This window comes from Mesocricetus auratus, unplaced genomic scaffold (genome assembly GCF_017639785.1).
Source record: "Mesocricetus auratus isolate SY011 unplaced genomic scaffold, BCM_Maur_2.0 Super-Scaffold_100008, whole genome shotgun sequence".
NCBI classification, from domain to species: domain Eukaryota; kingdom Metazoa; phylum Chordata; class Mammalia; order Rodentia; family Cricetidae; genus Mesocricetus; species Mesocricetus auratus.
In genome coordinates, this window is record NW_024429192.1 from 78,616,320 (window position 1) to 78,642,826 (window position 26,507).

The 26,507-nt window shown below is 49.2% G+C and overlaps 1 protein-coding gene across 2 annotated transcripts in view; it reads right to left on the minus strand.

The window, feature by feature from the left end:
* The window catches only part of Mad1l1 (mitotic arrest deficient 1 like 1), a 304,565-nt gene that overhangs the window by 88,968 nt on the left and 189,090 nt on the right, over positions 1–26,507 (minus strand). For both annotated transcript variants that reach the window (XM_040751261.1, XM_040751262.1), the window contains 2 exons: positions 19,421–19,509; positions 7,825–7,915 (listed from right to left, as the gene is read on the minus strand). In XM_040751261.1, the coding sequence (XP_040607195.1) occupies positions 7,825–7,915; positions 19,421–19,509 (180 nt within the window). The remainder of the gene's footprint in view (positions 1–7,824; positions 7,916–19,420; positions 19,510–26,507) is intronic.

The following is a 26,507-nucleotide window of genomic DNA, read 5'->3' on the forward strand; positions in this document are numbered from 1 at the left end:
CCAGGAAGATGACCCTGAACTTCTCTTCCTTCTGCCTCCACAACTCGAGTGCTGGGATTACAAGTATATACCACCACCCTCAGTTTCTATGGTGCTGGGGAGCAAAGTTAGGCTTCAAACACACTAATGGAGCACTCTACGAACTAAGCCATATCACCAGCCCCTTAAGACTTTTTAAACTGAAACATCCCATTGACCCGTGCCTCAGTGTACAGCCCAGTGTGTTAAATATAACCAGTGTTGTAACAACCATGACTGTCCTGCCATCCATCCCCACCTGAAACTGGCATTAAATACTAACTCCCTGTCCCCACCCTGCCTGGCTGCCACTTCTCTACTTTGCATCTGTAGGAACCTGATATTCAATCAGACAACATGGATGTTTTTCAGAGTGGCCCATTTTTCTCCGTGAGTATCTTTTTTTTTTTTTTTTTTTTGGTTTTTCGAGACAGGGTTTCTCTGTGGCTTTGGAGGCTGTCCTGGAACTCGCTTGGTAGTCCAGGCTGGTCTCGAACTCACAGAGATCCGCCTGCCTCTGCCTCCCGAGTGCTGGGATTAAAGGCATGCGCCACCAACGCCCGGCTTCTCCGTGAGTATCTTCAGCAGGATTTCATTCTGGGTTGAATAATGGTCCACACTGTAGAAAGATCAGGTCTCATTTATCTACTTATCTGCCCACGGACATGAGTAGCCTGTGTGAGGCCAGTGTATGAATGCCCCTCCCGTCCCATCTCTGATCTTTTCTACTTTGATAGATCATGGTTTAACCGAGGTGCTTTTGAATGTTTGAGTTTCCTTGAAACAGGGGTCTTTATATAGCCTAGACTGGCCTTGAACTTCATATCCTCCTGCTTCAGTTTCCTGACTGCTGAGATCAAAGGCCTGGGTCAACATACTTAGCTCCAAAGGGGGATCTTTCAATGACCATGGCATCCATTTTAAGCATTATAAAGCCCCTCAAGACATTTCCCCTAGGAACCAGTCTTATCTATAATATCTGAATCAGTCTTATCTCTGTCAGCACCATATTCTATGACAGAGAGCTCCATATGAACAGGAAATACCCTAAGGCTGTCACCATGAGTAGGGTCAGCCACCTAGACCAGCCTAATCCATCTGTTTTGGGCACAGATGGTAAAAGGGATGCTAAATATTGCCAACTATGCGACATCCTACATCCAGTGTGTGAGAAAGAATGTCAATTCATCCAAAAATATTAGTTAACAAGTAACAGTGATTTGTCTAAGTACATGCCTTCTACAGTGCTGGGAGTTGGGGTGTGGTTCAATGGTAAAGCATCTGATGAGAACTGACCAGCCAGGGTCTAGGGGCATGGCTCAGTGGTGGTGCTAGAATCCCCCAGGGAGGGGCTGGGGGTGTGGCTCTGCAGTAGATTCCTCATCATATACATACATGGTCTTGGGTTCCATCTCCAGCACAGTTAAAAGAAGAAAACGGACATTGGGTTCCTAACTTTCTCATCTAAATCCGTCACAAGGACCCCAAGAAGATAAAGGTGCCTTGTCATCTAAGAGTAAGATCACCAAGACCTTAGACGCTTCATGAGAGGAAGATAATCATCAAGAAGCCTGCTTTCTGGGTCATGCATGCTGCTGAGCTGGCTGCAGACAGAGATGCCAATAGGCATAAGTGAGAAAGGCACCAAACTGTTGCAAGATGGGACCACTGGGCACATGTGAGCCTGTCAGATAACCTCTGTCTCCTGACCAGACCGCTTATTGCAAGCCAGGCTGTCAAGCCAGTAGCTGGGGGTCTAAGGGCCCAAGTTAGGGTCTGTGGCATATGAGGACCCTGGATGTCCTCATGGAAAGGCAGGAGGTTCCAGCAAGTTCTGTGCTCCAGCAAGGAGAAACAGCTGGTGCCCAAGGACCTGTAGGCTCAAGGGACTAAGCTCTGCAGGAGGTGGCACCAAGAGGAGGAGGGGCTTAGCATGGAGAGTGCATCAGTAGCTCATAAACAATCAAAAGAAATCAGTGCCTGTGGAAATTCTCCACACTAATGCCCATCAGCACACTGGCTGTTTTTAGTCTCCAGCGTTAATAAACATGAGCAGCCTGCACTCACCTCTGTGGGTCTGTGTTCTCTGTCCTTTCACTTAGCATCTTACTTTTACAAAGACATTCAGCAAGGCAGGCCTTGGAGGCCATGCCAGAAGGGACACTGAGCTCATCTCAGTTCAGGACCAGCTCCCAGCCCTGGCACAAGGTAGAGTCAAGAAGGACATATTCTTGTCTTGTGCAAGATGCTAAGACACAGTAGAGCTGGAAGTGCAGGCATGGTATCTAAGCTAAATGGGGGCCTAGACAGGAGGATCCCAAGTTCAAGGCCTGCCTGAACTACAGGGTGGGTCTCCAAGCCAACCTGGGTAACTTAGTGAGACCCTATCTCACAACAAAAAAGAAAAGGCTGGAAATGTAGCTCAATGTACTGTGCCTGCCTAGAATATCCCAGTAAGGGGCTAGGGCTGTGGTTCAGTGGTAGAGCACCTACCTAGAATACCCCAGAAGTAGAGCACTTATCTAGCATAGCCAAGGCCCTTGAGTACAATCTGAACACTGCAAAGAAATAAGAGGGAAAGGAAAAAAAATGGAAAAAAATGGTGAAAGTAGTAAAAGTCCAGAGGGAGCTACCATATAGAAGCAGTGATCATACATTAACAGTGCTAACAGCAAGGCACAAGACAAAACCAGATCTGTTCCAGAGGGATACAAACGAGTTTCCCAACTAAGAGACAAGAGCATGCTGGCTCAAGGAGAGCAGGCATGTAGATAATGCTGAGTCTCCAAGTTCACCTTATTCCCACGATTCTAGTCAAGACTCCCAGTCTGCATGAGAAGTGTGGTCACTGACTACAAGGAGCTGCAGCAAGATCCTGGACAGGGGTCAGGGCCAAACATTGCACCATCAGAGTCTCTATGGATACCTGGAGGGGAGGATGAAGCCATGGTTAGGCTGAGTGGGATGGGAGTGCTAGCCATGGCTGGGCTGGGTTCAAGGCCGTGGCAAGAGAGGACTCTGACTTGGACCCTGCAGCCTAGGCAACACTGCATGATGTACAGAAGTGCAGTGTTCTGTGAGCCGCAAAGACATTCCAGATCCTTAGGAAAGAACTGAGCTGGTAAGGACTGGCAGGCAGAGACTGTCTGAGATGCTCCTCGAGGACAGCCCAAATCTCTGCTCTTATGTCTGAATGCTGGCATGCCACTTTTTGCCCTGTGGCATGTTACCAACTTCCATCGCCTTTGTACAGGGAGCACTGATGTCACCTCCTCAGTATCACTCAGCACTCAGGCTGGGACTGGGGTCATGAGAGATTGGTGCTGGCACAGACTGCAAGTCATGGATCCAGACAAGGCTGGTTCTTCCATAGAGTGTCTTAGAGCCTTGCCTGACATGGGTGTGTCATGGCAAATGACACTCTGACACTGCAGACGTGTGTGCAGTGAGCCACCAAGAAGCCAGATGCCCCTGGGTCAGCAGCCAAGGATCAATACTGCAAGGATGGAGGAGAGGTGGGAGGGGCGAGGGCTTGGAAAGATGCTGTCCTTGACTTGGGCTGGAGGTTCTGGAGAGGTGTGACTGACAGGAGCCAGTGGGGCAGCAGGAAGGCAGAGGCTCATACATTCAGCAGATCCCAGGCTGCTACAGGGGAAGGTAAACGTGAGGCAGGTGTAGGCACAGGAAGAGGTGAGGCTGGGCACCCTAACCACACTGCTGCCTGTGACGCAGACAGGAGCAGGGACGTCTGCAGGCGCGGAAAGCTTTCCGCTCCCAGGAAACCCAGCAATTTTCTGCCCACTCCATTTCCAAAAAAGATATACTGATTTTAAATGTCACTGGGCAGCCGTCTGGGCTCTGCTCTGAGAAGCGCTTCAGAAGGACTACAAGGTGGCACGGACACTAGCCCAACCTCCCCTGACTGTGGGAGGAATGTGTCAGGCTGAGCTGGAAGGGTTCTATGGAGAATGGTCAGCTCAGAGGCCTGGCTCTGGGGTCCACTGACACAGCCTCACTAGAGGGGGGAGGAACTGAGCTCCGTGATGAGGCGATACTGTGGGACGGCGGGGGCCGGGGCGTCAGATTCCAGAGATGAATTCGCTTAATTACATGCATGCTCGAGTGCTTAGAGGAAGTGTACAGATGTCTGCAATTTAGTTTCAAATGCATCAAAAGAATAAAATGGACTGATGGATGGCAGAGGGATGGGTAGGAATGTCATACAGCCACAAGTGTGCCGTTCCCGGCAGGATGTAGGTGGTGGGTAAGTGGGCATTCACTGTAAAATTCTTTCGACTTCTTTAACTTGAAAATGCTCACAGTAAAATACCAGGGGAAAGCAGCGGGGACCAGCTCTCATTGAGGCCCACCCTTACTGCCCATGTTGGACCCAGAAGGTATGATCATGCCCCAGGACTGGGTCAGTACTGTGTGTCCCACATGGAAGGACCCTCACTTGTCACCAGGCAGGGATATGACCTGCCCTGCTGGGAGGCCAGGACCCAGGTAGTTTTTGTGGACAGGCTCCTCTGTGCCTCAGGGTGGTCAGAGCCCCTGAGAGGTCTCTCCTTGGTGCCCTCACACCCAGTTCATCAGGAGCACATGTGTTGGGGCCTTTATGGGGGTGTTGTGAGGAGCATAGGCCTCAGTGATAAAACAGCTGTCCCTGCTCTTTGGGGTTACACAAGGAGCCTAAGGGACAGAGACCGGATCCCTGTATCTGCCTCTGTCCCGGCCTCAGTTTTCCCATCTTAGTGAGGCTTTCTGCAGATTTTTCCCCTTTCTTTCCCCCTTTCCACACAGGATCTTGGTATGTAGTCCAGGCTCTAAAGTGTAAAAGCCTACTTCCTCAGTCTCCTCAGTGCTGAGGCTACAGGCCTGCACTACTGTGTCTAGCCTCCCTGAAGCTTTGACAGGGCCGTCTGTGAGCTATAAGTTTGCTGTGCATACAACCAGTTGGTGAGAGTTTCTATTAGGCAAGAAGCACTCTTTTGCCAACCCCTAGCTACAGTAGCAATGAATGCAGGTCACTCTGGTCAGTGTACAAACAGCTGGTGGGTGACCCAGGAGACCCAGGAAGGATGACATCAGCTTGGCCAGTTCACATGCAGTCACTGTGATGACCCATCCACTGAGCCCCCAAACACATCCACACACCCAGCTCTAAGTGGTCACCGGAGTTTTGCTTCCTCACCAACCAGCTGTGAACTAATTACAAAAAATTCTAACTAGTTGAGCTCCCTCTCCCAGCATATGTTCCCAATTAAGATGAACCGCAGCTGATTTTAATCAATCTTCCTTGAAGCGCCAACTTGAAGCCACTCTTCTTCTCTGGAGGGAAGGAGAAGAGTGGGAGAGCAGGAGGCCGCCTGCATACTGAGCACACGGGTAAGGCTTGAGGAAGCCTAAAGGCCTGCCAAGCACTTCAAGGTACCAGGCCCAAGCAGGCCCATTGAGCGGCACAGAGAAGCCCAGGTCTCAAAAGGACTGGCATCAAGTGCTATGGCCAAGCCACTGGCAGAAGTCCCAGGATGCATGTTTCTTCCCTGGTGCCTGAGGGACCCATGTTCAGGACCAACATATAGTGAGAACAAAGTCTTTGCCCTTGATGAGAAAGTGACAGACACCTGCTGAGCATCCTCATCACTCCAGCCTTATAATGAAAGTGCAAGGGCTCAGATGGGAAATCAAAATGGTCAAGCATGCTGTGTGTGTGTGTGTGTGTGTGTGTGTGTGTGTGTGTGTGTGTGTGTGTGTGTGTGTGTATGTATGGGTGTGTGTCGGTGTGTGTATGTATGTGTATGGGTGTGTGTGTATGGTGTGGGTGGTGGTGGTCCTCCTCTTTTCACATATCCAAGTCACCTTCTGACTCAGGAAACTCCTCCTTGGCCACTCCTGAGGCAAACCCAGGCCCATAAGTCTGTCCCCCAGGACCAGCCTCATATGTCACAGCTTCCATCCCCATGTGCTCAGCAGAACCGGCTACCACCCTGCCACCCAGTGCTCTGTGCAGGCTGCTCAGATAAGTGCTCCTACACACACTGACAGGAGAGCAGATGAGAAGCCAGCTCTGACACTGAGGTTGGATGGGAACTATCCCTTACCCTAGGTAACACCTTGCAGGGACACTTCAGCCCTGGATGTAAAACCTCTCCCTGCCCAAATAATGACAACAGCTGGGATATACAGAACAGACCCAGTCAGGAGCAGCCTCGGCCACCTGCAGTTAGCGTGGGGCTCTTGAGCTGAGGCCAGTGACCTGGGAAGGAGACTTGATTATCCAAGACACAGACAACTGCCAGGCTGGGCCCACCCACAAGTTGGTCTGGCAAGGGTATGGGGGACATAGAGGAGACAGGCTGGTATGCAGAGAGGAATGTGGAGATCAGTCTAACTCTCAGCATCAAATGGCTTTTCTCTTTATTAATAAAGCAGACAGCACTACTTTTCCTGGAAAGAAGCAGTGTGAGTGGCAAAGGATGGGATGTAGAGCTGGCATTCTGGCCGTCACTTGGTCTTTCTGATACGTGCCCATCTGTGAGTCCAGCTGAGGTCCAGCACTGCTAAGTGGAGAGGGTGAGTTGGGACATCCTGACATACCCTCTAGCTCTGGAAGCAGAGTGGAGGGGGAGGACGGCAAGCAACCCTAGACCGAGAGCAAGTGGGGAGGAAGCCCACACAGGAAATTCAGGCCCTATGGGGCAGTCTGAGTAACTGTACCCCTTCCTGGAGTACAAGCACAGTCTCTAGAGATAGCAGTGGCTGTTGGGCTGTCTAGAAATTTCTACCACTGTGGGTGCTGACGCCACAGCTGTCTATCTGCCAGCTCAGGCCTCCAAAGTCAACTAGGTTCCTGGCCATCATCTGACAGGCCATTGCTCTCCAGGGCCATAGACTCAGCCTGCTGCACGGCTTTCTACCATGCTGTGGCTATGGCTCGCGAATGCACTCGGTGCCTGCCTGCTAGCACCGCTCCACATGGCAGTACAGAGCAGGTGTGGGCGTGGCTCAATAGTACTTGGCCCCCAGCAAGGATCTGAACTCTAGGACACATTGCTGGGACACACAGTTGTGGTTCTGTGGGAAGGAGATCTTGCAAATCCCACTCTTGTGTCATCCACGTAGGACGCAGAACAGTGGCACTTCCTCTAGTTGTGTTGTACCCGAAGTCCCAGCTAGCTGCTCTGAAAGCCATTTATCACCCCATCTTGACACAATTCTGCAGCCAGATAGCCTCGATTCACCCTCCAGCAGCCCTCGGCCCAGGACAGTGGCCCAATTAGAACAAAACAGGATGACAGGTACTAGGGCTGGGCATGAGTACAGCCAAGGTTCAGAACACCTCACTTCATCAAAGTTGTCACCTCTCCCATCACCAAGATTGGTAATGGGGACACGGTTTGATTGCTTCTAATAGGTGCCAAGGTAAAAATCAATGGCCTGTCTAGAAGCCGGGCAATCTCTAACCTGTGGGTTTCTTGCCATGAGCAGTGTGATCAGGAGGAAGAAAACTAAAAAGAAAAGAAACAGTCCAATGCAGATAGCAGTGAAGGTCATGGCCACAGGGAAATGAGAGTGATGAGGGACAGCACTGAAGAGAAGAGAAGAGAAGCTGAGGTCAATTCAGAAAAGCAGAAAGAGCAAGGACAATGGTGCTGATGATGGCATAGGCCCGTGCAGGACCCAGCAGTAGTTCTCAGCCAGATAAGGGTGGAAGTGCAGGAGGAAGTCCAGGGTTCTATGCATGGGAGCTGGAAGGAGTAAAGGCTGCTCAGGGCACATTTCTCTGGCTAGCCCATCACCTACCTGTAGGGTAAGCCTCTCCATCTGCATTTCCAGTGCCTGCTTTTCCTGCTCCAGGCGACTTCGCTCACCCTCCAGCTCCTCCACCTTCAACCTGCAAGGACATGGCATGATTAGGAGGCACTACAGCCTGACTCAGATGGAAGGTCATGGCCATGGTGCTGATTCCAAAGGCTAGGGTGGACGGCAGTGGATAGCACCTGTTCAGGCACACAAGCTCAAGCCAAGGGGTCCTGGCTGACCCTGTAGCTTGACTAGAAGCAGATAAGAAATCTCAGGGCCCCTGGTCCACCCCAGAAGGTGATTACAGGTTAGAGGGGAAACCGAGATATGGAAAAATAACCTCAGGAGTCTTTAGAATGATAAAAAGGCAAAAGAATCCTAATGCAGCAGGGAGGGGACTGGGGACATGGATCCCTAGATCCAGCTGAGTATACAACACACCAACCATGTCACCCAGTAACAACGGAGCAGGTTCTCAAATCTAAGGGGTGGGGGCACCTGAAACACAGTAGCCAGCTTTGGAGACCTGAAAGGAAATAAACTATCCATAAGCACTTCAGAACTGCAGCAGACAACCAAAGCAAGCCAAAAGCAAAGCTCTGGCCAGAGCTCTTATGAGAAAGGAGTATCTCAAGCCAACAGCCCAAGCTTCTACTTCAAGAATAAAGAATGAGAATGATGGGCACACACCTGTGATCCAACCCTCGGGAATGGAGGCAGGGGAGGCCAGGAGTTCATGGCCAGTTTTATGAGATAGGATCTCACTGTGTAGCCCTAGCTGGCCTGGAATAGTACATAGAACACTCCAGAACAGACCTAATGCATGGTTACAAGACAAGTTTTAGTAAGTTGAAGATATTCATTTAAGAGAGTGCATGCCATAAACAAAGTTAGAGATCAATGCCAGAGGGAAAACTAAAAGAATCTTAAGTAGGAGGAAATTCAACAATATGTCCTTATTGGGGAAATGGCTCTATGGGTAAGTGCTTGCTTTGAAAGCATGAGGGCTAGAGTTCTAGTCCCCAGCACTTACACGAAAAGCCAACATAGTGATATACATTTGTAATTCCAGTGCTGGGGAGGCAGAGACTAGAACAATGGTTCTCAACCTGTGGGTCATGGCCTCCTGGGGGCCAAATGACACTTTAACAGGGGTTGCCTAAGACCATTGGAAAACACAGGTATTTACATTACAATTCATAACAGTAGCAAAATTACAGTTAGAAAGTAATAATGAAAAAATGTTATGGTTAGGGGTCACCACACATGAGGAACTTAAAGGATTTCGGCATTAGGAAGGTTGAGAACCACTGGATTAGAGGGTTTTTGGGGATGAGCAGCAAGCCTGCCAAGCCAAACTGTAGAGCTCCAAGCCAGTAAGGGATGCTGCCTCAAAGGGCAGGTGTTAGGTTTTATGAGGACTGACACCTGAGGCTGACCTTTCTCTCTCCGCTACCTCCACACACCAATAAAACAAAAGTTTTAAAAGCCACAATGTGAAGTAACTCCTGGGTCAGAAAAGAACTCACAAAGGACATTAGGAAATACCAGAGACAAACACCAAGAAGAAACTGAGGGTTCCAAACACAAGGAAGATGTCACATTAAAGATCTCCCAGTGGGTGATTCTCCCCCTGTGAATAGAGAGAGCAGATGAAACTGGAAGATGGCAGCAGGCTAGAGACAACGAGGATTAGGTTGTGTGAAAATGCAGAGGAAAAGTCCAGAACCAAAAGCCGATGGTATGAAAAGGGTCAAGGCAACATGCCTTCAAGTGGAGAACAAAGCCAACCAGGGAGAAGAGCACACTATGAAACTAGAAGATTCCAGAGGCGAGTCCTACTGCCTTCACAGGGTAAAGGTCACAAAAGGATGCTAGGAACAACGGGATACACATCCTAATACCCAAGATGATGCAGGCAGATTCCTACTGATTCGACCTTCCAAGGTGATCCTAAGAGAAACTGATAAATCTTCACTCAACATAGGGTTAAAATCAGAGGTCAAAGGCCTCCTAACCAAGAGAGGGCCAGGCCAGAAAACACAAGCAAACAGTCAAGGGATTACACACTCTTCCCCAACTCTGCAGAGAAAGGGAGAAGGAAGGCCTTCTTCATTCATCGAAACCAGCAATAGGCAGACATGGAATGAAGGCAAAGATTTCCTCCAGAAAACCTAGGCCAATCAGGGCCTGGTGGCACAGGTCAGCCAACCTAGCTATGTGGAGACTGAGGCAGCAGGATTAAGAGTTAAAGGCTTTCCTGGGCCCCAGGTAAGTTCAAGGACCAGTCTGAAAATGTAAAAAACAGTCATAGAAAGAGGGTGGGGAAGGTAGGTAGGTCAGGGACAGAGTGCTTGCATGAGAATTAAACTGCAAAACTGTAAAACAAATTAAAATGAAAATTTAAAACTATGAAATAAAGTCAGGCAGTGGTGGCACACGCCTTTAATCCCAGAAGGCAGAGGCGGGTGGGTCTCTGTGAGTTTGAAGTCAGTCTGGTCTACAAAGCAGTGCCAAGATAGGCTCCAAAGCAACCCTGTCTGGAAAAACATATATGAATGAAATAAAAGTATTTTTTAAAAAAACAGTCAAGTAGAATTGAGACCAATAAACCTGAGGGGCAGATGTAGAAACACCTAACCACATACAAAGTACTCACTGAAAGTTTTCCACGCTGTAACAAGGGGGTTTGAAAACAACATAGGAATACAAGGCATTTCAACACTGAAAAACTGCTATGTGACTCTTCAAAGAGCAAGGACAGGAAGCCCTCCTCCATGCTGCTCTCTGCTGAGACAGGAAACCCCTTCCCATCCCCTTATACACAGAGGACAACAGCCTTAATAACAGTCCTGAGGTTGGGGTGGGGGGGGGATGTAAAACAAACAAAAAACAAAAAAAAAAAACAAAAAACAAACAAACAAACAAAAAAAACAGGGGAAGGACAGTTGCAAGATTTCCTCAGGACAAGGCCCGTGAGATGGCTCAGTAGATTAAAGCACTTGCCACCAAGCCTGATGACCTGAATTCCAGCACATTCCCAAAAGTTATCCTCTGACCTGCACATGTGCACCAGGGCATTCCCATGCATAGACACACGCATGGACACACAACACACACACACACACACACACACACACACACTATCAATCAATGTAATAAAGTAATTTCTCTTAATTGGGACAACACATGCTCTGACTGCTTCCATCTGACCAAATTGCCAAAGCAATTAGACAAGACAATGAAATACAGGCTTCCAAGTTGTAAAATCAGTAAGCTGCTCTATTCACAGATGCCCTGTTGAAACACAAAACCAGCAAAGCAGCACTGTAAAAATCAATATGTGAGAACTCCGTTGCACACTCCATCTGTCATAGCATCAGACAGAACAAACATTTGAAAATAAATTTATACAAGACAGAATGAGATGATCCCATAAATTCCTTGAGACCTGCAGAGCATTCCCCACCACAGAAGGAAGGAAGAAATGAAGGGAGGGAGGAAGGGAGGGAGGGAGGGAAGGAAGGGAAGGAAGGGAAGGAAGGGAAGGAAGGGAAGGAAGGAAGGGAAGGAAGGCAGGAAGGCAGGAAGGAGAGAGAGAAAGAAAACCCATAAAGATATAGACACATGGGGCTCGAGAGATGACTCAGCAGTTACAAACACTTGCTGCTCTTACAGAGGAACCAAGTTCAGTTACCAGCATCCACATTGTCTGTAACTGCAGTTCCAGGAGATCCAGAGCCCCTATAGTTCCAGGGGGTCCAATGCCCTCTTCTTGGCTCCACAGTTGCCTGCACCCACATGCACATACTCAATGCAAGCACATATATACACAATTACAAAGTAAGAAAACGTTATCTTTACAAACATGTAGACACTTATGTTCAAGGATAGGTGAGCTTAATGGGGCAAAACAGATAGGAAAAGAACAGCCAGTTGGGAAGATGCCCCTCCTGTCTCCAGACTCAGCCATGGAAGGTGAAGTGTTTCTTGAATGAGATGCCCCCAGGGATGCTGTGCTGAGTGCAAGGTGCCAGTGCTAAGAGATGATAGGCACAGAGTCCACCCAAGTGGGTGAGCTAGCCTAGAGCAGACCACAGACTGAAGTGTGTGGGAAAGGAGCTGATGAAGCCATTTGGTTAAATGACCACATTCACTACCTGTTCATGGCCACCACCCAAAGGAGCCTCCACAGCACATAAAGGTAAAGTGCTGGCCTCAAAGGCAGGAGGACCTGAGTTTGATCCCCAGAACCCATGGGGGGCAGGGGGAGCTGGATGGAAACAGTTTTCCCTGGGGCTCTCTGACCCTATCACTTAGATAGCTTGGTGAGTTCCAGGCCAAGATTCTAAACACCAAGGTGGATAGCTTCTGAGGATGACAACTGAGATTGTCCTCCAGTTGCCACCCAGACATGCATATTCACCGGCCCATGTGCCCACAGCCCTGCCCCCCATGCATACAAGTGTACCAGCACATGTGGGAGCGCGCACGCACACACACATGCAATCACGCACGCACGCACATACACACATACACACATACACACACACACACACACACACACACACAAGGGAGAAGGTTCTGGGTTCCATTTCCAGTGATATATAATTAATAGATGAGTGCAGAAGGCTCAAAGACACACAGGAAGCTCACACACAACACGAAGAGAGGTTGATAGAACAAATGGCATGCTTTTCTTTCTTGTTCCTTTAGTTCTTTCTTTTTTGTGTATTTCAATTAAAATAAAAACAAAAAACATGAGCTGGGTATGGTGGTACATGGTACATCCCGGCACATAGGAGGCTGAGGGAAAAGAAGAGTTCAAGGTTAGCCTGAACTATACAGCAAAACTTCATTTTAGAAAAGAAACAGCAACAACAAGCACCATATACAAACAAGCACAGAGGCTGTGAAAGATGGTGGTGTGAACACGGCACTTAGGAGCAATCTCTCAGAATACCACTGAAGTCGAGAATAAAGTCAGTCTCACTTCTCTGAAGCCTGACGACAGAAAATAAAAGGGATGGCATCAAAAACACCCTTAGAAGCTGGAAGCAGATGGATGGAGGGGCAGCGACCCCACAGCTGGATCCTTGACTATAACTGACCCCACAGGAGCTCCTACAGTACAGAGCCCTGCCAGGAGTTTCCAGAAGAAGGATGTGGGAGGAGGTTGAGCTGGGACAGGGTAGAAGGTCTTCCAGAAACTTTTTGCACTTAAAGAAATGCAAGTCACAGCTTCTTCCTGTTTGCTCAATTGTCTGAATGAATGGAAACAGCTTCAGCAACAACGTCTGTTTCAGCAGAATTGTTTCTGTAGGGTCACTACATGTATCACCTGCTACCATGACATAGCCCCATCCCAAGAAGGATCCCTTTGGCTGTGCTTTGTAGATATACCCTGTTTTCCAGAACACTGATGAGTCAACCTAGTGTCCAGTAGGCTTCCTTCAGCTGGTGAGTAGGGTCCCCAAAGGAACCAACCTTATGGGTCTGGGGCCTTCTTTCTTGGGAGCATTATAAATATGATTTCACATTTAATGTGTTCATCAACCTAATTCCACATCTTGGTTCAGGAGTTTGTTTTGTTTGTTCCTTTGGAGACAGGGTCTCACGTAGCTCAGGTTGGTCTTAGACTTATTATATAGTCCAGAATGACCCCCAAATTCTGATTCTTCTCTTCTGCTTTCCCAGGCTGGGATTATAGGCAGAACACCACGCTGGGTCTAGTTTTTGGTTCTATGGGGTGTGACTGGACTTGCTAGCGGGAAGCTGGTGTTCCTGTAATATCCTTCAGTGGCCACAGGCTCTCTATATAGCAGTGTCCCTGTGTCATTCCTGATACCGTTCATTTGTTTCTCCATGTACGTGTCACTTTTGTTGGCAGTTTGTCAATTTTATGGATTTTTGCCCTAGAAAAACAGCCTTTTGCTTCAGCATTTTTCTCAATTGTGTTTCTTTTTCAAGTTCATTACCTCCTTCTTCCTCCTCATCCTGGGCTCCTTTGCTCACCATGTCCTCTTGGTAGCAGAGCCAGGGCCTCTGCTCTGTCAGCTGGAACGCTAGGTGCCGCAGGTTCTCTTCTCTCTGCGGATCTGATCTGATGAGAGTGTTTCCATCAGCATTTACTTGTTCCTCTTCCCCTCCAAACTTCCTGTCTGATCCGCAGACAGTTGAGAAACATGCTGTTAATTTCCACGTGAGTACAGCTTTTCCTCTTGCATTTTACTGATGTCTAGTTTGAGTTGGGTGTGGCCAGATGACATACTCTTATGCACCTTAGATGTGTATGTCTGTGTGTGTATGTCTCTGTGTGTACGCACCCAGGCAATGTATGTGGAAGCCAGAGAAGGACATCAGGTGTCCTATTCTATCACTTGCCACCTCTTTTCTTGAGAGGGGGTCTCTCACTAATCCCCAAGCTAGGCTGGTGGCTAGGAAGCCCCAGAGATCCTCTTGTCCTGTCCCACTGGAGTTTCAGGCAGGCACATGTATAGTCATGCCTAACTATTTCCCTGGGTGCTAGGGATTTGAACTCAGATCCTTGAGTTCACAAAGCAAGAATTGTTACTCACTGAGTCATCTCTCTGGTACCTGATTCCTTAGGTTTTGTGACTTTGTTTTATGAACAAAGATATGGCCAATAATGGGGACCCTTCTTGGTGCATTACAAGGGTATGGGGACAAAGGGCTCCACAAAAACAGACTGAACTCTGATGGATGGTGGTAACTGATTTCATGTCTGCTCTTCCTACCAACTACAGGGAGTAATATGCATCCATCACCTGGGCCTAGCTGGCCCACTCCCTGCATCCCTGAGTTCCACAGTTTAGTACAGGTAGCACCATGGGATTGAGAGCAAAGGAAGGCTCAACATACTCCATCATGGTCCAGAAGAGGCCTGACAGTAGTAGCTTTGAGCATGGCTCCGCCATAGAGTTCAGCTGGCACCAGCCTCCAATGCTCCCAGCAGAGCACCAGCCTTTGTGGACTTGCTCACACTGCTGCTGCTTTGCTATGGTGGGGCAGAGGCGGGTGGTATTGGTTGGCACATGACCCCTCCCTGGCACTTGCCAACTCAAGGGGTAGTCAGAAGGCCACCTATGATTAGGCTGCCTCTTCCTCTCTCCGTGGCCCGGTTTTAGGTGTTTCTGTTAGAGTCTACTGCTGTCGAGTCACCCACCTCCACCTCTGCTCCCTCAGTCTGCCATGTACATATAGGTCAGCAGGTACAGGAAGAGGCCCCTCCTAGTGACCAGAGCTGGATATTGAAGACCTCTTTAGAAACCAGCTCCTCCTCACCTACCTGTTTCTTATGCCCATGATGCCACATCTGCTGGACTATAGGTTGACCTCAATCTCCTGAAAGGAAGAGGTCTCTGGCCTGAGGACAGGCTATCAGATAGGGAAGGATGTCATTTCATTGTCAGCAGAGACTGCTGTCCCTTACTGAGCTCTCAGGAACTATGAGGATTACACCCTCCAAAGACACACTGGGACACAAGAAGAGACCAGCAGATGCCTGCCATGAGCATCCCAGTGAAATGGTCCAGACAAGTTTCCCTTGTGAAGACACAATGACAAATGACAAGCTGCCCAGACAAAAGGTTTCCTGCAACTTGCTGAGCCTTCTGAAGAGGTGATCCAGCTAGAGTATACTGAGTAGCACTCACAGAGTTCCTACTTTCCTCTGAGAAAGACCAATAGGCACGGTAATCCTTGGCCCCCCAGAGCCTGGGAATGCCTGCTCAGACTGGGGCCCAGCAGCAGTAAGCATGGCTGGGAAAGGAGAGGCTGTGGAGTGTGACTAACAGGTTCTGGCCCAGACGCGCAAGCCCACAGTCTACCCAGCTGCTAAACCCACAGACATTTAGGATTTGTCAGAGCTCCTGTCTGACAGTGGAAAGTAAGGAGCCCAGATTTGTTCCAGGCGAGAGGCCCTCAGCTGCTACCACTTAGCATTGCACTGATGCTCTCAGTCTGACTTCATGGAAGAACTGTGCAATGCCACAGGTGTGTACAATTCACATACAATACGGATAGCTGTGCAACTTTTGTGCATATGTGTGCATGCCTGTGGAGACCAGAGGTCAACAACAGGTGTCTTTGTCTGGCCCTCTCTATCTTAACTTTATGTATGTATGTATGTATGTATGTATGTATGTATGTATGTATGTATGTATGTATATAATTAATGCAACACCCTGCCTCCATGCCTGCACGCCAGAAGAGGGCACCAGATCTCATTATGGATGGTTGTGAGCCACCATGTGGTTGCTGGGAATTGAACTCAGGACCTCTGGAAGAGCAGTCGGTGCTCTTAACCTCTGAGCCATCTCTCTAGCCCCTCTATCTTAACTTTTGAGATCTGATCTCTCACCGAACCTGGAGCTCATCATCTAAATAAGCCGGCTAACCAGTGAGTCCCAAGACTCCTCCTGTCTCCACCTTTCCAGGGATAGGATTACATAAGTCATAATACCTGACTTAAAACAAACAAACACACACACACACACACACACACACACACACACACACACACACACACACACACACACACACACACGTGTCCTGGGAATCAAACTCAGCTCCTCATGCTGGTGTAGCAAGCTCTTTACCCATGGAGCCATCTCCCCAGCCGTGTGTGCCTTATGTGAAGCCAACAGCTCTATGCCAATACACATGGCTGTAGACTACCCTCATCTTCACAGTGCCCTGGGTAGCAGCAGTTACCCTGTCCTGTCCTCTTCTGCTAGCTGGCTGTGTTCACAGTCATGGTCTTGAGTGAAGGACAGGCTGACCTGAGGCAGGGCTCTAATGTAACTGTTTTCCTCTGAGTCAACCACTTCAGAAGTGGCCCTCCTCAGGAGCTGCATGAAGGACCAGTCAGAAAGACACTTCAGGCTCAGAAGAGGGATCAAAAGGAGAGGAGGACTCTTGGTCAAAGAGGACAGCCTCAATAAGGGCCCCCATCCTTGCCCAGCTGGAGGAAAGTAGACTTCAGAATCCACATTGCCAGTGTCCCTTCCAAGAGGAACTGGTATGGCAGCAGGGGTCTGAAGACTTGGCTCCTCAGTGAAAGTATACCCTAGAGCCAGAAGGCAGCACAATGTGTCCTAGTGGGGTGTCCCAACAAAACAAGATGCCATGCATAGCACAGCCCCCTTGCTCAAAATAAGTGACTAGTATGCTGACCCTACTGTGGCACTGTGGGAAACTGAGGCACAATGATGCAATGTCTGACATAGCTGAAAGGTTGGAAAGCAAATGGGACCAAACATGCTAGTGCCAATGAAGAAAGACTAAGTAAGCTGGGATTACTTGTCTGCTTGTTTTTATCAGCTTGACACATGCTGGAGTCATCTGGGAAGAGGGAGGCTCAGTGGAGGACTACCCCCATCAGATTGGCCTGTGGAGCATTTTCCTGATTTGTGATTGATTGATATGGGCAGTGTAACCCCTGAAGAAGTGCTAGAAGGTACAAAAGAACAAGCCATGAGGAACAAGCCAGTAAACAGTGTCCCCCATGGTTTCTGCTCTAGTTCCTGCCTTGAATTTCTGCCCTGGATTCCCGCAATGATGGACTGTGATATGATTAGGACATGTAAGCCAAGTAAACCCTTTCTTCCCCAAGCTGCTTTTGTGGTCCTGATGTTTATCACAGCAACAGAAAGCAAATTATGACAAAGGATGAGAGGTGGCAGAGGGCCACCCCCACCAATAGGCATAGGAACCAAAGTGTAAGCACCTGTCCTTCAGGAGACAGGCCTCAGAAGAACCATGCCAAGCTCAAGAAGGAAAGGAGATAAGCAGGTAAGCTAAAGACCTGCATACCTGGTCCAGCCTGAGCCATCTGCCCTTGAGAAGCTGCCAGGAGCACGGGCTCCATTTGAGTTCATTACACAGAGTTCTTGCTTATCTGGATGTTTCCGGGACACATGTTCCAAGCCCACAGGTGCCACCAAGACACCCTCCATTTCCCTACGCCAGAAAGTAAAGTACCAGCAGGCAGAGTGGGCTGCGGCCCCTCCAAATGCACTGACCTGGTTCTTACCAGCTACAAAGGCACCACACTCACAGCTATGTTCTCCTAAGGAGACATGTGTAGACAGGAGGCTTTGATCTTAGTGAGGAAGACATTAACAGCAAAGCCTCTTTTTAAAATTTAAAAATCATCAAACCTGAAGTGTACCCCCCCTCTCCCCACCACAAACCTGAAACACTCTGGTCCACACTCCCACCAACCACACAAGAGGCTATGGGGAGGAGAGGCCAGCAGACAACACAGTGCCCATGGTATGAGGAGAGTGGGCTGCATTGGAGGCCATGAAGCTGGTCACTCTGAGAGCTTGACATTTGCCCACACACACCCAAGCCCTCTGCTCACCAGCTGACATGGAGCTGGGTACACAGGGCTTGTGTGACCCTGTAGGGCAGTAACTGCAGGCCAGCAAGCACTTTACCTTACCTCCCCAGCCCTAGAGATAGCATCTCTTGCCAGCAACTCCCAGTCAGATGCAAAGGAAAGCTGCCCTGACTCTGCTGTCCTTGGCTTCAGGGACCCAGAGGCTGTGTGAAACATGCTTCCAGGTCCACTAGACCCACCACAACCCACCCACCCTGAGTGCAAGGGTCTTTATCACAGAATGTTGTGGAGTATCAGTGGGAGGTGTTTAATGTGTCTGCCCAGGCACAGCCTCTCTGGCTTGGCTGAGTCTCACAATGAATGCTTCCCAGCACTTGGCCAGGGCACAGTTGCCTGGCCTTGCCAAGTAGCTCTGCCTGGCCTAGGCAGCCAGCAATGCCTGATGCTACAAATCAGATCCTGTCGCTTTTCTGCTTTAAAATGCCTAATGGCTTGCCATCACTCACAGGATGAAGATCCTGACACTCGCCAGGGCCACACCAATTCTCCACACACTCAGCCATGGCACCAGCACTCTCCTCTTGCACCCAGATGCATGTCCCAGGGACCCTATCTCCAGACACCAGCTCTCACAGCACCACCCATAATTAAACAGCCACAAGCCCATGTGAACAATGTCCCCATTAAGCTATGAGCTGATGAAGACAGAGCGTGGCTCTGCTGGCCAGTCAATTATCCACTCTATTCTGCCCTGACAGTGCGCAGCACATACCACGCTGGGACAAATGCAAACAAACAGCTCTGTGCCTGGTATCCTCACAGAGCTACTTCCCAGGCCTGGGTCTGTACTTTGGCAATGAGAGGGACCCTCTAGTCCATAAGGGACCTCAGTGCTAACCATCGAATGCTTCTGGGAAAGGTGCCATGACGTAAGCCTTCCTTGCTTTCACCTCAACAGTCCTGCAAAACATGAAGTCAGTCACCAGCCATTACCCAAAGAGACAGAAGTCAGAAGAGCCTAACAGAGTCAGGGTCAATTCCACACAGAGGCAGAACCTCATACAATCTCTGGGACACTAAGAACCCAGCCACAGAGGGTCGCATCCCCCTCTCCTTCAAGCTCCACGCCACCTCAACAAGATACCATTGTCTACATTCCTTAGGCCCCCACATCACTCTTTAGAGACAGCTCTAGGGAGTGACATGTGGGACAGCCAGAGGCCATACCTGAGGGCATCCACCTCCTCCTTGCAGAATGGGAAGCTGGTCTCCGCTGAGCTTGTCTGAGCCCTCAGCATGTTCAACTCCATCTCCAACTATAAGGAAACACAGGGTAAGTACTCAGTCTGTACAGAGATCCACAGCCCAGATCCCTGTTCTGTCCCCAAACTCCTGAAGTCTGCATCTGAACATCCCCAGGCTTGATGGACCTATTTTGTGCTGGGGACCTGGGGAAGAGGGTCATCTGTCTGGCCAAACCCATAGCCTGGACCCCCCAGGCTGCAAGGTATTCTGAGTCAGATAAACACAGCTCTTTCTCTTTCCCCATGCTCCTACTCCAAGGTTAGGCAGGGAGACACATGGTTGGCCGTTCATGTACTGCTGAGGAGAGCTACTGAGTCTCAGAGACAGAGGTGGATGAGTGAGTAGAGAGATCAGTCTAGAAATACCATTGCTTGGATGGAATAGTCACAGCATTTTCTATAGGGTGATATGAACTGCCTGTCTGTCATGGGCCAAGGTCTGCAAGCTACTCTGCACACCTGCTGGGAGGGGTGGGGGTACAGAAGGGAGCCAGACAGATCCCAGGCCCTGGAGGGAGTCTGGAACAAAAGACACAGACAAGCTCAATCAGCCAGGCCCGGGGGGAAGCAGATGGCCGCTGAACCAGTGGCTTCCTGGGCATCAGGAAAGTCACCCAGAGCTGACCCTTGCTCCTTGAGTGTCTCCAGCCCCATCCCTACAAACAGATGCACATTAGGCCTAAGGACACAGAGCCAGCAGTCTTCAAGGAGAACAGAAATCTCCTTAGGGACAGGCCAGGGTCCCTGCCTGCAGCCCAGCTCAGACCCCTTGCCTACCTCATCTCCTGTCAGACTGGCCTCCTGACACCAGGCTATCCAGACTCCAGAATCAGGACCAGTTAAAGAGACAGTACAAATTGTGTGCCTCTCTGTGTGTATGCATACGTGGGTACACACATGTATGGAGGTCAGAGGTTAAATCTCAGGAGCCATCCAGCTTGATTTTGGACACAGGGTCTCTCACTAAACCTAGAACTTGACAATTTATCTGGGCAGGCTGGCCAGTGAATTCCAGGGATCCATCTGTCTCCGTCTCCCCAGTGCTGAGGTTACAAGTTCACATTTTGTATGAGTTCTGAGGACTGGTCTCATGTCTTCGTGCAGGACAACAGGCACTTTATTGGCTGAGCTGTTTTCCGGTCCCAAGGATGGTGTCATCTTAACATGCTGCCGAATTTTGTTCCTACCACACTGACACGGTCATTCATGGTGCAGCTCCTCCATAGCAAGGCTCAAGCAATGTGGTGCTTACTTCCAGAGAGCCCCCCTTTACCCAGCCCTTGCCTCCACAGCTTATATGCTGTAACAGATCTCACAGTTTTGAGATTGGTAGGATGGCTCCTGAAACTGTCTGTGCTGGAAGTACTTCCTGTTTCTATTGTTGGAGGAGTTAGCAAGACTGCAAGATGCATGATGCTACAGTAAGAGGTGTGTGCATGTGTAGCCATGCATATACAGCCACAGTGTGGATATTCAGTTCAGAGGACAACTTGCAGGGATCCGTTCTCTCCTTCCACTGCATGGGTCCTGGAGATCAAACTCAGGTCATCAGGTTTGTGCAGTGCTTTTACCTGCTGAACCATCTTGCTGGCCTTAAAATAGCCAGTCCTTCTCAATAGTAAGCTCTCTATCTAGCTTTGGAGAGACTGGTTAGACATGCATGCACGCACTGCTATCATGGAAACAGTAGCCTCTCTGTGTACTTCAGTCCTTGCACACCTTAAGTACTGAGAGGCACATCTGCCTGCTTCCTGCAATGCTTTATGGCTTGAATTCAGATGAGGCATGAATTGCTGATGCCTGCTCAGATGCTTACAAATGCCAAATGGCCTTGGCAGCCACCTGTTCCAATTTCTTTGGTTCTGCGTGGAACTCATCAGAAAGTCTTTTCCTTTTAGTAGCAGAGTTTAGTCCATTTATATCTTGCTATCTGTATCGATTTCTATTGCATTAGGCTCCTGTGCTTTCTGTCTTCTGGCTTGTGCGTCTCTTTCCTTTCTTGTGTCTTGATATTCAGTATTTGTACTGTTAAGTACTGGTTGCACTATGCTGCATCCATACCTTCCTGTCCTGGATCATAATAAGGGCATGTCCCATCGACTGTCTGACTAGTTAGGTATGTGACCCTCCTCACTTGATAAATGAACACAGTTGGTGACAATTATTGCCACATGTTCACCTGTTGGGCTGGATGCCCATTTAAAGCACTGATACAGTACTCTTGAGACTTCTTTCCCCAGTGTGGGCAGTAGTACACATCCCTGGGGCCCCAGACAGATGAAGGTGACAGTGGAGCAACTTTTCTGTTCTGCTCACAATAGTGGTAGCTCATAATCTGAACAGGCCTCCTGCATCACCTCCCTACACCGCAGACTATCAGAAATCCACCATGAGCTTTTAAAATAAATCTCTTGCTTACAGACACACAACTATGCAGGCTGTGGGCCTTCTTGTTCTTGTAACATGCACCTTATAACCAATCACACTCTCTATTAGACAGAGGGATCCTATCAGCCCCAATGCTCTGGTGGGTCCCAAAACACAGCTAAATATGATACCACTCCTTCACGATAACTTTCCAGGGTATCTGTCCCACATCTTCCCTGGCAATGACGGACAGCCCTTGCTTTATTCCCTCATCTTTGCTGTACTCCTTCTGTCTCAGTGCTTATTGCTAAACATCTGTATCCTGCATTACCTGGCACTCCTGGTATTATGAGTGTTCATGCATGACACATTCTAACTGCCCATATGAGATGCATCAGCATACCTGATACTCAGAGAACTATGTTCTGTCTACCCACGTGAGCTCCATCTTTCATGTGGACAGACATGGCTCTCCCAGCCAATGCTGTTCGGATTCCACCATGGCTCACCCTCCCAGTACTCTGTGATCTCCTGTCTCCCTCCAAGCCAGCAGCATTTCCTCATTCACCCCACCATTGCTGCTGTGGGCCTACTCATGTCCCAGGTTCCAACATACAGCTAAACTCCATTTTCTGACAAACTTCTTTGGCTATGGATTTCTCTCTAGCCTCCTTCCTTTGGTCTATCAGATCCAGCTCCACACCTGAGTTGGCATGGAGGGGAGAACAGGCCTCTTGCCTTGCTATGAGCCAATCTCACAAACTCACTGCAGGTACAATTAGAACCACTGCTTCCTCCACTGAGAGTCAAGAGCCATGCTCACAGCAAGCATGACCTGCATCTAGCCACATGAATAGGGACCCCAGTGCCCACTGTAGTTCTCTGTGCCAGGACAGCACATGAGTCCCGCTCTGTGGAGGTAAAGTCACTGTTGTAGCCTGAGGCTTGGGACCACCTGGCAGGAAGCTCCTCACCAGAAAACAGGTCACCTGATCCTCCCCTTCCCAGAGTCGTTTCCTGAAGCCTCTACCCCACCTTCCCCTGGCAAATAGGTTTATGCAATCCACACAAATGCTGGTCTTCCATCAGGGGCCAAGTGCCTCCTGCTTGTGGCTTGGTTCCGCTCTACTGCTTTGCCAAAACATAAGTTTGTCGTTTTGTTTTGATTCTTGTTACTTCTGCATGGTCTACATGGAAGGAGTGGGAAGTGCTGGCTCACATCACAGCATTCAGAGCAAACATGGCTCTTCTCATTTGAATCTGCAGCCTTGGGCTTATGCTCAACACCCCACCACCCCAGGAACAATTCTCTTTCCCTACTGAACCTGCACCAGGTTCCTAGCCACTACCTGGTGGCTGGCCCAACATGATGCTGGCCCACAAGCCCCACTGTTCACACTGTTCACACTGGCTTTCACCTTGGCCACTCCTCTCCTGACCCACAGCATAAGACTATAATTGGCACAATAAGTCCATGGTGAGTTTCTGACTTAGAGCCACTTCAAACCCAGCTCTTCAAGCACAGGATACCACTTACTTTAGGAGCAGCATACCAAGTGGGCTTCATGTTTACCATTTGTAGTGTTGAGGATAGAACCTAGCACTCTATCTCTGAGCCACACCCCAGTCCCTCATTGGGAAAGTCTAGGCAGGTGTTCTACCACTGAGTCACACTCCAGCTCCTCATTGGGGGATTCTAGGCTGGTGATCTACCATTGAGCCACATCTCAGCCCCTCACTGAGGGATTCTAGGCAGATGCTCTATCCTATCCCTTGCCCAAGATCTTCCCCATCACCACTTTAAATCTGCACACACCCATACATTCATATCCTATCTCCACCATATAAGCCCAGTTGTCGTGACAGTCATCCTATCACGTATTTGTCCTATGGTGTCATAACAGTCTGCCACCACCTGGTTTTGGACCCCAGGCCCCTGGCTTCATGAAGCAAGTCCTGTCGTTCCTTTTGTGGGCATCTGTTCCCTTTTAGCCAATGGGAGCTGATTCATTTCTGGGATTGGTAGACATGGGATGAAGGAAAGAGAAATGTGGTTATGCATGAATTTTGTAGCCTGTATCTCCTTTCTACTTCACTGAGGAAAGCCTGGGTCTGGAGTCAGTTATAAAAACAAGAAAACATGGGACTAATTGGATTGCATCCTCAGGGACCCTGCCAAAAGCCTCAAACCATGGGCCAGATTCCAAACTCATCCTGCTAAAAGGATTTCACACACAAAGTGCTTTTTGGAGGGCTCATCTGCAGCTGAGCAGTGGGCCCCAACGCACATGCCTGCCAAGTGAGGGGGGAACGAGGTGAAGAGGAGCCCTGTGCATGCTGGGTGGGGGTTGCTTCACCACCTGCTGCTGCCCTGTCTTCTGTTTTGGTCAAACTGAATGTCCTAGAGAGACTAGTGCTGACCACCCCACTCTCTAAGACCAGTGGGCATGTGAGTATTCTCCCCTTTGGCACTCTCCTGGCAGGGCAGGTGGTGCTCCTGACATTCTCTACACCCAGGTGTGGCTGGATGCCAGGATCTGGGGACAGCCAGCATTCATCTCTCAACCAGCTATGCTTTTGTATAATGAGGATGCTGCCTGCTGCCCATCAAGACTCTGTGGGTCCTCAGGGGCAAATATTCACTCAGGTCTATGAGTTATAGGTAAACACTGAGGATGACTGCTCTTCCAAACCATGCCTTCCACCTCCAGATTCCTATTCCAATGCTGTCCTCCCTACTGCATACCATCTAGGCTACAGGACTCCTAGCAGGAAGGCTGTCCCAGTCTGGCAGAAAGGTATAATGATGGACACATCTGTCCCTAAGGTGGGGCAAGATTCACTCTAAATCAGGTCAGGGTATGCAAAGGACCCAGCCTTCCAATGACCTGAGCAAATGATATAGATTTTTCTGGGCCTCTGTCTTCTTCCATCCTAACAGCCCCACCACAGGCTACTACAGAAAGAAACTAAACAGTGCATCAGTGAGACCAACACACCTACCAGACCAAACTCCCAAATGCTAGTCCTGCTGCTACACCTGGAGGAAGACCCCCTTTACCTCCTCTATCCTGCCCCATGTACCTATGCTGCCTACTCAGGTAACAAGCACTAAAAACGTGAATGTAAGTAAGGAATAGTGGTACAAGCTATAATCCCAGCACTTGAGAGGTAGAGGAAGGAGGGCTAGCATCAGCTGCATAGTGATTTTTAGGCTAGCCTTGGCTCATGCAATCATGTCTCAAAAATACAAAATGCACTCTTAGAAATACCCAGGGTTGAAGCCAGCACCAGCTTGTGCTTAAAGCATCCTCGCACTTTATGAGGACACACCACACTCCTCCTTTGGACCAGAGACACCACATGATGTTGAAACGCCAACTTCTGTCAGGTCTGCTCTCCCCCACCCTGTTCCTCATCTGAACTCTGACTAGCACACCTGGACAGAGGCTGAGCGAGAGTAAACACAGATGACCTCGGGGCCCTGAGCTCTGCTGGAGCTGGCACACCTGGTGGGGCAACATTCTCCCGAGGTAACTTATTATGCTCAGGACATTTTCTGCAATCTCTGACTCCTCGATGTGAGAAGGGACACCAACAGGGCCTGCTCTAACAGCTGGATGAAGCAAAGGCTCTTGGGTCTCTGCTTGGGCCAGGTTAGGTCTGAAAGGAGAGAAACGACAAGAGCAGGAAGCAGCAAGAAGCAGAGTGAGCACTGCCTCTGTGGGATTCTTGGAGTCTAACTTCAACCACCCTGGGGCTGCCATACAGGAAGCCTTGGTGCAGCAGGTGGAGGTTGGGTCTCCAGTTTCAGTGATGCCCAGAAGGCACCGGCGCTGGGTCAAACCTTCAAAGTGATCTACAAAATCAATGCAACTCTACCAAAACTGGTTGGCTGGAGGTTGACTTGGGGATGCGGTGTGTGCTTAGCACTGGGATAGATACCCTAGCACAAAAGCAAACAAATGAACAACAACAAAAAACCTACACCAAAACAAAACAAAACTTTTAAAACTTCAAATGTCTTTCTTGCAAAACTAGATTTGGTTTCTTTGATTTTGTTTTTGTTTTGCTTATGCTAACATCACGGGGATCTGCAAGGGATTCAGAAAAGTAGAGAAGATCTTGATGGGGTACAGTGGTTATTTTTCTCATTGCTGCAACAAAGCACCTAACAAAAGCAACTTAAAGAAGGAAGGGTTGATTTGCTCACAGTCTGAGGGTGCATAGTCCATCGTGGTGGAGAAGGCATGGCGACATGAGCATGACGCAGCTGGTCCACATGGCATCCACAGTCAGGAAGCAGAAAGATAGATGCTGATGCTCAGCTCACTTTCTCCTTATTCAGGACCCCACGCTAGGGAATGATGTTGCCCACATTTGGGTGCTTGCCCTACCTGATTTAACCCAACCTAGAAACTCCCCCAGATGTACACAGGTTTGTCTCCTGGGTGATTTTATATCCTGTGAAGTTGACAATCAAGTTTGAATCACATTTCAGAGGTGGGGGGGGCACAAAGTTGGAGAGTTCACATCAACCTAACAGCAAGGACATCAAGGACAACAACTTAGGCGGTGGCATAAGGAAAAACCCACAGGCTGAACTAGAACCGAGTCCAGCATTGAACACAAACTGGCAAAAC